The 12,627-nt window shown below is 37.1% G+C and overlaps 1 protein-coding gene across 1 annotated transcript in view; it reads left to right on the top strand.

The window, feature by feature from the left end:
* Nucleotides 1–12,627, top strand: part of LOC102843525 (acyl-CoA-binding domain-containing protein 6-like) — a 336,108-nt gene that overhangs the window by 140,593 nt on the left and 182,888 nt on the right. Inside the window, exon 5 of the mRNA XM_006887775.1 lies at nt 6,817–6,922. Coding sequence (XP_006887837.1) covers nt 6,817–6,922 — 106 coding nt within the window. The remainder of the gene's footprint in view (nt 1–6,816; nt 6,923–12,627) is intronic.

Genomic DNA, 12,627 nt, shown 5'->3' with positions numbered 1-12,627 from the left:
TTTGGTTATAGCATACTTCTTACCAGTATCTGAACCTTGCCCTGGCCTGCAGCACTTTCATGATCTCTGTCCTGCTCATGCACATTATGGCAGCCACTCTGTCAGTCCGTCTTGTGAGGGATCATTCTCTCTTTCACTGACCCTTTCCCAGCATGCTGTCTCGACTGAAGGACTGATTCCTCTTGAAAATGTGCCCAGCGTAAGTGAGATGAAGTTGCCCTACTTGTCTTGGAAGAAGCAAATGCTGTAGAATATTTAAAAAACAGCCAACTGAGATCAGATAGCTTCTGACATGGAAAATGTATCTGAATTCCTGCAGAAAAATAATACCATCCATGAAATTCTGAATTTTTAAATGCAGTGTACAGGCTTTCCTTTTAAAACTATTTTCTAGAGATCTTCAGAGTGGTTTTTAGTGTGTATGTGAGAGAGAGACAGAGAGAGAGAGAGTGTGTGTGTGTATGTGTGTGTGTGTAGGTGGGCAAGCTCTGGTGCCCTGTTGTTGTTTGGTGCCATCAAATACAACACATAATGACTCTGCAAACAGTGGACCTGAATCCTGTCCTATTCTGTGCCAAACTCATCGTCTCTGACACACTTTAGCCCGTTGCTGCAGTCACTGTCCATCTCGCTGAGGATCTTCCTCACTTTTGCTGACCTTCCACTTTTACAAGCATAATGTCCCCCTCCAAAGAATACCTTATCCTGGAAACCTATCCAAAGTTTGTTACACTTAGAAGTTTTGTCATCTTTGTCTCCAAGGAGCATTCTCCCAGCATTTTGTCCAGGACACATCTCTTTGTTCTGTTGGCAGTCCATGGGACACTCAGCACTCTTCTCCAGCACAACAGCTCAAAGGCATCAATTCTTTTTTTCCCCAATGCTTATTCATTGGCAAGCTCTCAAATGCATTAGCCAGTGATGGAAATGATTGCACTGTCAACCCAAAGGCACATGATGAAGTCCACCAACTCCTCTGTGGGGGAAAGATGGGCATTCAACTTCCATGCAGTTCACAGACAGACTCTGAAAACCTGCTGGAGGGTCAGCTATGAGTTGGCCCCAACTCGGCAGACACACAGTAACCATTGACTGCATAGAAAGCAGGAAGTTGTGCTGCTAACCCAAAGGCTGCACCTCTCTGCTGCTTTGAATCTACCAGCAGCTCCCCGAGAAAAACAAGCAGTCTCCTTCCATATGATTTACAGCCTAGAAAAACCAGTGGAGGGTTAGCTATCAGTCGTTTCTGATTCAGATAGCAATGAGTTTTTTCAAATGAGAGATAGAGATCCTGTACCCTCAGATTTCTTGTATATCCAGAGGGAAGAAAAAAAAATCCTTAGATGAGTGGACCCCTGAGACAGCTATTTTTATTTAGATGCTACCAAGTTGTCCTGGGTACAACAGTAGGAAGCTCTTTTCAGGCTTGCACCATCCTCACAATTTGTGCTTAAAACCATTGTTCTAGCCACCATGTCAGTCTGTCTTTTTTAGGGCCTTTCTCTCTTTTGCTGAGTCCCTACTATTCCAAGAAAAATGTCCTCCAGGGACTGGCCTCCCGTAATCTACCCGAAGTATGTGATACACAGTCTTACCATCCTTGCCTTTAAGGAGCAGTCTGGCTGTACTTCTTCTAAGACAGATCTGTTTGTTCTTTTGGCAGTCCATGGGATTCCTTAAAGGCACCCATTCTTAATTTTTCCTTATTCACTGTCCAACTTTCACATGCATAAGAAGCAATACTATGACGTGGGTCAAGTGCACATTAGACTTTAGATTAGCATCCTTACTACTTTACTTGCACATTAAAGAAATCCTTGATAGCTGATTTGGCCAATGTAGTACTCATTGGATTTCTTGACTGCTGTTTTCATAGGTGTTAATTGTGGGCCCAAATACAATTAAATGCTTGACACTTAAATCTTCTCTCCATTTTCCATAATGTAGTTTTTTGGTCCATTTGGGAAGAGCACTGATAGCCTAGTGGGTTAGGGGTTACGCTTCTAACCCGTGACAGGCAGTTTGAAGATGGAAACTCTCCTCCTGTGTGATTTACCCACCGGATGACCAGCTATCAGCCACTTCCAACTCAATGACAATGAGGTTTGTTTTTTTTCATTTTAAGTTGTGGTATCACTCCTACTGAAGGCTATATAGTCTTTGATCTTCTTCAGTAAGTGCATTAAGTTTTCTTCACTTTCTGCAAGTAAAGTTATGTCACCTGCATAACACAGTTGTTCTTGTTATTAGGTGCCATCAAGTTAAATACAATTCATAGCAACCCTGTGAGCAACAGAGCTGAATCCTGTCTTCTACTGTGCCATCCTCACCAACTTTGATACACTAGAGCTCATTGCTGTAGTCACTGTGTCAAACCATCTCATTGGAGGTCTTCTTCCCTTTTGCTGATCCTTCACTTTTCACTTTTCCAAGCATGATGCCCCTGTCCAAGGAATAACCTCTCCTAGCAATATGTCCAAAGTATGAGAGATGAAGCTTTGCCATCCTAGCCTCCCAGGGGCACTCTGGCTACACCTTTCCCAGAACATACCTGTTCATTCTGTGGCAGTCCATGGGATATTCATTTGTCTTCTCCAACACGACAGCTCAGAGGCATCAGTTCTTCTACTGGCATGCTTATTCATTTTTCCATCTCTCAGATGCATAGCAAGTGTTTGAAAAAACCATGACCTGAATCAGATGCACCTAAGTCTTCAACTGACATGACTGTTCTTCAGTATTTTGTAAAGATTCCTGACAGCAGGTTGTTGGTTAATTCTCACATTCTTCTTATTGTTGTTGTATACTGTCATATCGGATCTGACTGGCACAGGAGGAGTTTGCCCCTCCTGCAGCGGAATACCTGGTGAATTCGAACCACTCACCTTTGAGATTGCAGCACAGCTTCTTGCCACTAGGCCACTGTAGCTCCCTCTCTTCAAATTCTAATGTCATATCCTTTTTCATATAGTTCAGCTTCTTGGATTATTTACTAAGCATACAGATTAAATATGGTGAAAGGATACAACCCTGACTGCCTACCTTTCCTTTTTTTTTTTTTTAAAGTATTCAGGATCCCCTTAGGCTGTTCAAATTATTGCAGTTTGAATATGTGTTGTTGTGTTCCCAGAGCAGCAGTAATAAGATTCACCTGAAATTAAAGTGTAAAATATTATTTATAAGCTATATTGTAGCAGTGATCTAAATGATGTGGGGCCCCAAGTTATATACTGTCTAAATGTTAGGGAACACAGAGTCCAAATTAATAGATGATCGTTTGTGAATATGAAAGCAAAGCAAGAGGAAGTGACCGATGTAGAGGGTTGCTTTGGCTAAGACCTCAAGAATCAGCCACTCTAGCAGAGAAGAAGAAAAAGAACCTAAAAAACAAAAAAACCTAAAGATGTCTTAAAAGAGATTTTAAAATAGTCTTAGCTCAATGTAAACAAAAATACATAAAAATTTGTAGGATAGAATTATAAGCAATCAAGATACAACACCTATTGATAATGTCTTTTTTTGTTTGAAGTTTACTTTCTTTTTTAAAGATTTTAATGAAAGGTTACAGAAAAGTTAGTTTTTTTGTTCTCTTTGTTGTACATTTTACTTCCTCTCCCTCCCTTCACCCTCCATTTTCACTTTTATTTATGTATAAGATTATGAATATATATGTTCATTCATTGTTGCACAATTCCCCAGTTCACTTTTGTATATATAGAGAGAGAGAGACCGAGATTGAGATTCTTACCAGCTTTAGTTTGCCTGACTCCACAATCAATACTCTTGGTACCAGCAGCCAGGAAATCAAAAGATGAATTGCACTAGGAAAGTCTGCTATCAGAGAACTCTCTAAAGTACTGAAGAGCAACAGTATCAGTATGGAGACTGTATGGTGCACCTGATCCAGGCCATAGTCTTTGCAATTACTTGCTGTGTTTCAGAAAGCTGGACAATGCCTAGGGATGATAGAATGAGAATTGATGCCTTTGAGCTGTGTTGCTGGTGAAGAGTGTTTAATATACCATGAACTGCTAGGAAAACAATCAGATTCGTCCTAGAGATGGTGAAGCCAGCCTGCTTCTTGGAGGCAAGGATTCTGAGGCTTCGTCTGACGTACTTTGGACGTGTTGCAAGGCGGGATTAGACCTTGGAGAGGGACGTCATGCTTGGAAGGGTGGAGAAACAGTGTAAGAGAGGAAGACCCTCGCTGAGATGGATTGATTCAGTGACTGGGATAATGGGGGTGGGTTGTCAGAGACAATGGCACTGGTTCAGGATAGAGCTGTTGTTGATAGCGTTGTTTAGAGCTTTCATACGTAAAGTTGCTGTGAGTCATAGACGACTCTATGGCACATAACACATTCTGTACTCTTTTTTTTTTAGGTTTTGTAAACTTTTAATACAAAAATTTTAATTAAAGTTTACAGAAAAGTTAGATTTTCATTCACTCATTGTTGCATATTTTTACCCTCTCCCTCTCTTCATCCTCCCCAATTCACATTTTTAAAAATATTCATTCATTGTGCAATTACTTCCCAACATTCTGTCCTCCATTTTAAAAGATCAAGTTCTACTTTCTCTTAATGGTGCATAGATTTTTATCATCCCAACTATGCTATCCCAAAGGCAAATTTTCCTGTTTATTTTTTGTTTCTGTTACCAACAGTATCTTGCCCATTGCGTTGTATGTAATAGATGCTAAAAAATATGTCAAATACTTTTAAAAGGCTGTGGATGATAGTTATGAAAGCAGTGTGTTTTGAGACAATTAACTATGACCAAAAATTCTTTTAGGGCATAACCCAATGCTGTCATGTTGATTCCACCTTAAGCAACCCTCAGTAGCTTTCCAAGGCTGTGTCTTTGCAGGAGGGTGCTGGTCTTTCTCCAGAGGAGTGACTAGTGTGTTCAGCATGTAGGCCTTGTGGTTACGTGCCTGATACATTACTTATTATGCTATGAGGGCTCCTTCTATAGGTCATAAGGTGTTTAAATTTTCTTTTAAGGTGGAGGGACAACTATAAGCAGGTATTTTGATCTCTGTTCACAGAATGTATGTCCTTGCAGTTTATAATAACATCTTAGTTTAATTTGGGGAACTCAAATAGATTTTTCATATCTCTCTAGAAAATTAATTCCACATGTAGGACAGTTTAATTTAGTATTTCGAATTACTGATTTTTCCCCCCACAGCTCTTATCCTTTCTTTCCCCCTATTCCCTCATTGTTGCACATTTTTTTTCTCTGATCCTTTGGAGAGTCTGATTGACGTTAACTTTTGTAATGCACATATACTCCAAAAACTACACTCTTATTTATACAGATAATTTTGTGTTCTGTGTTAGAGAGCTGATTGACCTCAAGAATGTTTGCTTTAATTCGAGCATAAACTATAAATGACTGGCTAAGGGGATAGGAGAATGCACAAAATAGCAGTTGATGTGATTGAGGTTTAACTCTGGTTCTACCATAGAGAAGTAAGTGTAATGTGATTTGGTGAGTCATTTAACTTCTTTCTAGCCCTAGTTTTGGCTTATTGTGTAGTGTATTGGGTTGCTAATCTACCAGCTTTTCCTTGGGCTAAATACAATTTCCCTTAAAAACTTGAAACCTCAGAACCTGGTGGAGGTTTGCTGTGAGTCAGAATTGGCTCAGTACCACCGTGTTTAGATTTTTGGGCAGTAGCAATTCTTTTTTTTTTAATTGATTTGCTTACAAAGTTTATATACATTGTGTTTCACACTGTTCTTCATTCACATTGTGTTTCGTGCAGTCATTCCCATGAATTATGTTTTATAAAATTAATCACCATTGGACTATGCCCATCTCTTGTCTTATTCAGGTCCAGCTGGATTTTTCCGTTTCCTTACCATCTCCCTCCACAGTACCAATTTCATAAAAGGTGTTTAAAATATTTCGTTTGAGCGCATGAGGTACACCCTGGGAGAAAGATGTGGCAGTTTGCTTCCATAAAGGTTTCATCATTAGAAACCTAGTGGCGACATTCTTCTTTGTCCTAGTGGGTCATGAGGAATTAGAATTGACTGGCACCGAGTTTAGTTTTGAGTTTATCCATTTCTTATCTGTAAGGTAAACTTAGTGCTTAAGATTGAACTGATTAGAATATGCAATATACCTAGAATAGTGTGTGGTGCATAGTGTGCTTTCCAGTTCCAGCTTCTTATTTCTCCTCTCTAAGAATTTCTACATTTTGATGATTCCTCTTTCTTCCAATTATCTTTTCTTTAAGAAAGTTTTTTTTTAAATGCAGTGTATTCAAACTTTGTAAATAAATAAGAATAAAATAAAGAATTTAAAAAAGAAAGTTCTTTTACTACATACATTTTAAACATGACTAACAATCAACCTATTCTGTTATCCTTTAAAGCTACTAGTAAACTGTGCCCTAACCTCTTGGTAACTGTGTATTCAGTAGTAAAATGAGATACCTAAAACTGTCATCTTACTATAGTTGAAAATTCTGAACTAGAGGGAATAGATACCTATCAATATGTCAAATCAAGTGGAGAAAGAAACCCTGAGAAAATCTACTTAAAAGATGTTAGTTTAGCAAGCTAGACTTGTTAAATCAAATGAAGCTTTTCTCTGTAAGCATAGTTGCCAAGAATTTCTGTCTTTTCTGACACTAGGTATAGTATATTTTACTAAACTGTTATTCTTAATACAAAAAATTATATAAAAATAAACATTCCATTAATATCTGTGTCAGGAACAACCATGTTTAAAATATGTAACTTTCTGTGTATTACTGAGTAAATCAAACATGTGGGTTTTCTTCTTTTTTACTTTACTCAGGGAAGAAGACAAAAACATATTCGATTACTGCAGGGAAAACAACATTGACCATATAACCAAAGCCATCAAATCAAAAAATGTGGATGTGAATATGAAAGATGAAGAGGTATTTTTCTTATGCTTTCTTATTGTGTCCCAAGGCCTTTTCCTGTGAACTATAATATGCAGTATAGTATGATTGTCCCTCAGGCAAGATGGTTTCCATGTCTGTACCTTACATGTTTCTGTTTATGAAGTAGAAGTTACTAGATGAAACTTTCAGCAGTAATAAAACTTCTCTTGATTTATGATAATGATTGTTACTTTAGCAAGTAGACTCTCTAGGAAATAGTCTCTCTTATAAAGAAATCTTTTCTATTCTAACACTATAACTTAAACAGTTACATTGTTCTTCATTTGTAAATATATTTCTAAGATACTTTTGTTTTTGAGTTGAATAGACTCATGAACAAAAGATCTGAACCCTGTTCTGTCCTGTGCCATCCTCACACTGACATACAAGAGCCGATTGTGGCAGTCACCATGTCAGTCCACTTGGTCAGGGGTCTTCCTCTGCTTTGCCGACCCTCCACCCTTCCCAGCATAATATCCCTTTCCAAGGAATAGTTCCTTCCAGCAACATGCCTGAAGTACGTGAGGCAAAGCCTCATTATTCTTGCCTCCAAAGAAGACTACATATCATAATTTTCATAAACGTCATAATTTAAAATACATGTTCACTAGTAAATGGAGCTCTGGTAGCCTAGTGGCAAGAAGCTGTGCTGCAATCCTGAAGGCGCACAGTTCCAGGTCACCAGCTGCTCTGCAGGAGAAGAATGGGCATTCTGCTTCTGTGTGATTAACTGCCTCTGAAAACTCATCAGAGGGTCAATTATGGCTCAATTCCAACTTGACGGTACACAACTCACTTATTAAAAGGACTCCTTACTTCCTTTAAATAAAACTGTTCACATATTGAGTGTAAACTACCCCTGATTTAAAGTATTTAAAGAAAAAAAATCCACTACATTTTATTAACTTTTAATCATCTTTCACATTCTTTATTTTTATTATTATTATTATTATTATTATTATTATTATTAAATTTTATTCGTTTTAATGAACATTTACAGAGATTTTGGGTTTTCATTCATTCATTGTTGCACTGTTTTCTCCACCCTCCTCCCCAGTTCGTTCTTCTTCCCCCCCCCAATGTCTGTTTTAATTGTCCAGTTGCCACAGTGCTTGTCAAAGCCAGTTCTGATTAATCTCCTTTGACAGTGTGTCCCTTGCCATTCCCTATCACTCCTCTCTGAGAGAGACTTCACCCTGATTCATAAGGAAAAGGGGATGGCGTATTCTCTTAGCTACTTCCTGCTGAAAAGGGACACTGTGGGTTTCAGGGTGAATGTCTTCTCTCACTACTCTAAAGGGCCCCCTTGGCAGTAGGAAACACATAGACTATTATGGAGATTGATTTTGGAATTTAGATGCACTGTTACCAATTGTGCTTAGCCGTACATGTTCATATCCTTGAAGATGTATCATGGAAGTGTTGCAGCGTAGAAGATACAAATTTAACTAACAAGTTAAAAGTGCATGAGTCAAAAATTGAAAAGCAATAATATTCTGAGTAGAGGTTCTAATAGTGGCACAAATCAAGTTACAGAGGTAAGGTGGTTCCATTGCCATCCTTACTCTAACTTCTTTTTTTTTTTAATTTAAATTTGTTATTAATTTCAGTGAAAATTTACAGAGGCTTTGGATTTCCATTCATTCATTGTTGTAGATTTGTCCCCTCCCAAGGCTCCCCCCCCACCAGACATTACCCTCTTGGAAAAGTAAAAGAAAAGATTCTTTCATTATTTTACAAACCCTCCCCCAGGTCCACTCCACCATGTAGCCATCGCTCTAGACTCCTGTCATGACCGAAATACCTAATCACATATCTCTTTTAAACAGTTTTCTCCCTTCTCTGTTTCAGTGCAGTATACATTATTGAACCCATCTTACTCAGTCTCTCCCCAACCCCAAGGACAGTCCCATTCTACAACAGATCTTTCACATTCTTTAGTCATGCAATGAAAGGAAATTGAAATGACCAAAAGGTTTGATAATTGTTCAGAAGAAAACATGGAGTAATCACAGATAATTTGTAAATAGTTAATATCATTGAGTTCTGCTCACACAGATTAGCCCCAAATAATACTATCTCACTTTTAGGCAACATCTTTACTATAATGTATTTCTAGTGATGTCTGGGTTTGAAAGAGTAAGACTATACAGTTCTGTCATAAAAAGGGACCGGTTATACTGTGTTCTTTTCTAAGTAATGAAACAAACAGCACTAACAAGGATTTGGCTGTCAAAAAAGCAGAAGCTAGGCCATGCAATAATAAAACCAGGTCTTTTCATTCTAAACAGGGCTTATTTTTTTACCATCCCAAATCAAAAAACCTTTTTGGGAGAAAAAAAAAGCATGATATCTCCCCTTGATTTTATTTTTAGGATATATATGTGTACACACATGTACATAGGTGCATTATGAATTAAGTCTTATAAAACTAATACATGTAGATAATTTTTAAGTCAATAGTATAAACCTTAATAAAGAAACTCTCTTTCCTGCATTGTTTTCAATTTTTATTATTTTTTCCTTGAGGCAAGAACTTTCATTTCTTTTAGTTGTTTCTTTTTCAATTTACTTACTTCATTATGAATAATATATTTATATCGCTTGATTTTATAAATAATATATTTCTATATCTTGATTTTTCAACTTAAGTACTACCATTGCTGTACTTCTATTTATATAAAGATTTGATTGCTTTCTCTTCTTTTCTTTACCTCATAGTTCTTCTAACATAGTTGTATTACAACTTTTAGCTTCCATTTTTCTGGTTGAATGGATATATAATGAATCAGTGTTTATATTATCACTATATAAATTTCTTCATTGTTGAGCTATATATTTAGACTATATATCTTAGAAAAGTACACTTGTAGCCATAAACTCCAGATTCAAATAGTTTGCAGCCACAAAGATTTAGTTCTTACTCATTTTACAAGAGTTTGTATTAGCTGGGGTTTGCTAGCCTTGGTTGTACTAATCCCATCTTGACTTCATGTGTCTTCTCTCTCTGGGATTCAATATCAAAGAATAGAGATTATCATTATCTGAAGCAGAAGCCTAAATAAATGATTTCCAGTCATGATTGTTGAAAATGCTTCTGTCAGAGTCCTTAGTGCATAACCACATACTTAATACATATTTGGTAAATTAATGAGTGATTGAATAAATGAGCAAGTAGAAGCAGTGTGTTTTTGTTATGTGCCATCGAGACTCCTGCAACTCGTAGCGACCCTATGTACAACAGCCCTAAACACTATCCAGGTTCAGATATTACACTCATCCTAGATTCATGACTTTTGTCAAATTTACTATGTATGTCACAATTTCCTGGTCTGTAAAATGGCAGTCCTCAGGATTGTTTGAGAATTACATGTTTGTAATATAAAGCAGTTAAGCAGTAGTATAATGCACACATAGCAAACACTTAAATTTTATCTATTACTATAAGTAAAACCCCCAACAAGATGGATTGACATGGTAGCTTCAGAAGTGAGCTCTAGTGTGTCAGAAATGATGAGGATGGCACAGGATAGGGCAAGACTCAGGTCAGCTGTTCACTGGGTCACTGAATTGTACTCGATTCAGTGACACCTAACAACAACTACAACAACTGTATTCTAGAAACCTCTGGTGGTTTAATGGTAAGGAATTTTTCTGTCAATGCAAAGGTGGTGGTTCAAATCCACCAGCTGTTCCTTAGGAAAAAGATGGACAGTCTCCTGTGTGATTTACTGCCTCTGAAAACCCACTGGAGGGTCAGCTATGGGTTGATTGTAACTTGAAGGTAATTACTTTTATTACTGTTAATATGAATGAAGAATAATTATGTACTGAAATAAAAATATTGCTTAACTTTTAAAGATCACAATATTTCTCTCTGAAATTTATATATATATGTGTGTGTACATATATCAATCATATAGTCATATATATGATTTCTTGTAGAATTTTCCATTTTTTCAAATGATTGTGTTGTTGTTAAGTGCCATCAACATTCCTGGAGGGTAGATACATGTTATCCTGTTTTGATAGATGGGAACTAAAGTTTAGAGATGTGCCTTTACTTGCGTAAATCTATGCAACTGGAAAGTGGGAGTTTAGTTCTGACAGATACTCTTTTCTTCACTCGGGTTCAGTAGAGTAAACAATTTCAAGTCCGTTTTCCTTTTGCTATGCCCTGATTTACAACAATTTATTTGATAAAATTGTACTCTAAGTCAGATCCATATAGAATGATCTTTGTAAAGATGATGCCCATTAGCCATCAGGCATAGAGAGTATGTGTATAATACACCTAAATAAGATTCTTTTTTCCCCCTATGGAAGTAAAAGGAACACTTAAAAATGCCTTGCTTCTCTTAGTTACTTTGATGCAGTACTGCTTCCCGGATCTGTCTTCCAGTTTGTCATCCATGCATCTACCTTTACCCCCAGCCTGCCAGAACATTATGTTTCCGTGAACAGATGAAGTGCTTACACATTCATAGACTGAGACGCCAAGAATTCAGTTGGGTTCTCTCATTGCTCCAAGCAGATTTCTGCCTTCTCAGCCATGACAACTCGGGCTGGGCTTTGAATACTGATGGCAGACCCTTTTATTATTAATCAAGGATTCGATGAATTAATCTAAGAACATGAGAGGAATGGGAGCTTCAAATCAGAATCAAACTTAACATCCTAAATAAGTGATACTGCTCCATGACTTTTAAAACTCTTAACAAATAAAACAACAACTTGGTAAGCTTTGATGATACACTAAGAGTACATAACCGTAAAATTAAATGCTTAGCTGAATATTTTAATAGCTTAGCAGTAAAAAGACATGTACCTACTGTAACAAGTTTGGAAACAATTATTGTTTTGAAAATACATCAGCTCTTATTTGCGTTTAGCTATCTAGTATTTGACCATTAGATCTTTCATTACAGATTCTTTCAGATGGCAAATGTCTTAATTTAAAATATGCACTTAATAGATTTAGCCTCATTTTAGTCTTGCCCTTAGATGACTAAAAATTATATTTTTTACACATCAGATTTGCCATGACCATATAGAGAATTTTCGTTACAGTCCAATAAATGTTAAACCACATTTGGATTCCCACACTATGAAATAAATAAAATTACTGTATTGCCTGAAATACATATACTTGGGTTTGTAGCTATCTTAATAGTGAACTTATGTTTATTAAATTTATAAATAATGTTGCTATAGATTGTTGTTGTGGTGTACCATCGAGTTGGAAGAGACCCATAGCTGACCATTCTGGTGGGTGTTCAGAGACAGTTAATCACACAGGAGGAGATTGCCCCTTTCTCTCCTGGAGCAACTGATGGATTTGAACTGCATGCCTCCAGGATTGCAGCATAGGTTTTTGCCACTAGGCCCAGGAGAACTCCCTAGCTATAGATTATACATGAACAAATATGATATATATAAGAAGTGTAAATAATTACATTTGTATTTTGTAATGAAGTAATTTCACCATATATAACAAAGAGGAAGATTAAGTAGTTGGAAAGCATGGACTCGGTGACAGAAATGGAGCTGGAGAGAGAATGATCAAGTTTTGCACAATCAATTACTTATTCATAGCAAATACCTTTTTTAAGGGGCATAAACGCAGGTTATATACCTGGATTTCACCTGATGGCATGCATAGGAATCAGATCGATTACATATGTGGAAAGAACCGCTGG

This window comes from Elephantulus edwardii, unplaced genomic scaffold (genome assembly GCF_000299155.1).
Source record: "Elephantulus edwardii isolate Elephantulus edwardi_28Jun2011 unplaced genomic scaffold, EleEdw1.0 scaffold00061, whole genome shotgun sequence".
Lineage (NCBI taxonomy): Eukaryota > Metazoa > Chordata > Mammalia > Macroscelidea > Macroscelididae > Elephantulus > Elephantulus edwardii.
This window is presented reverse-complemented; position numbering and strand designations above follow the sequence as displayed.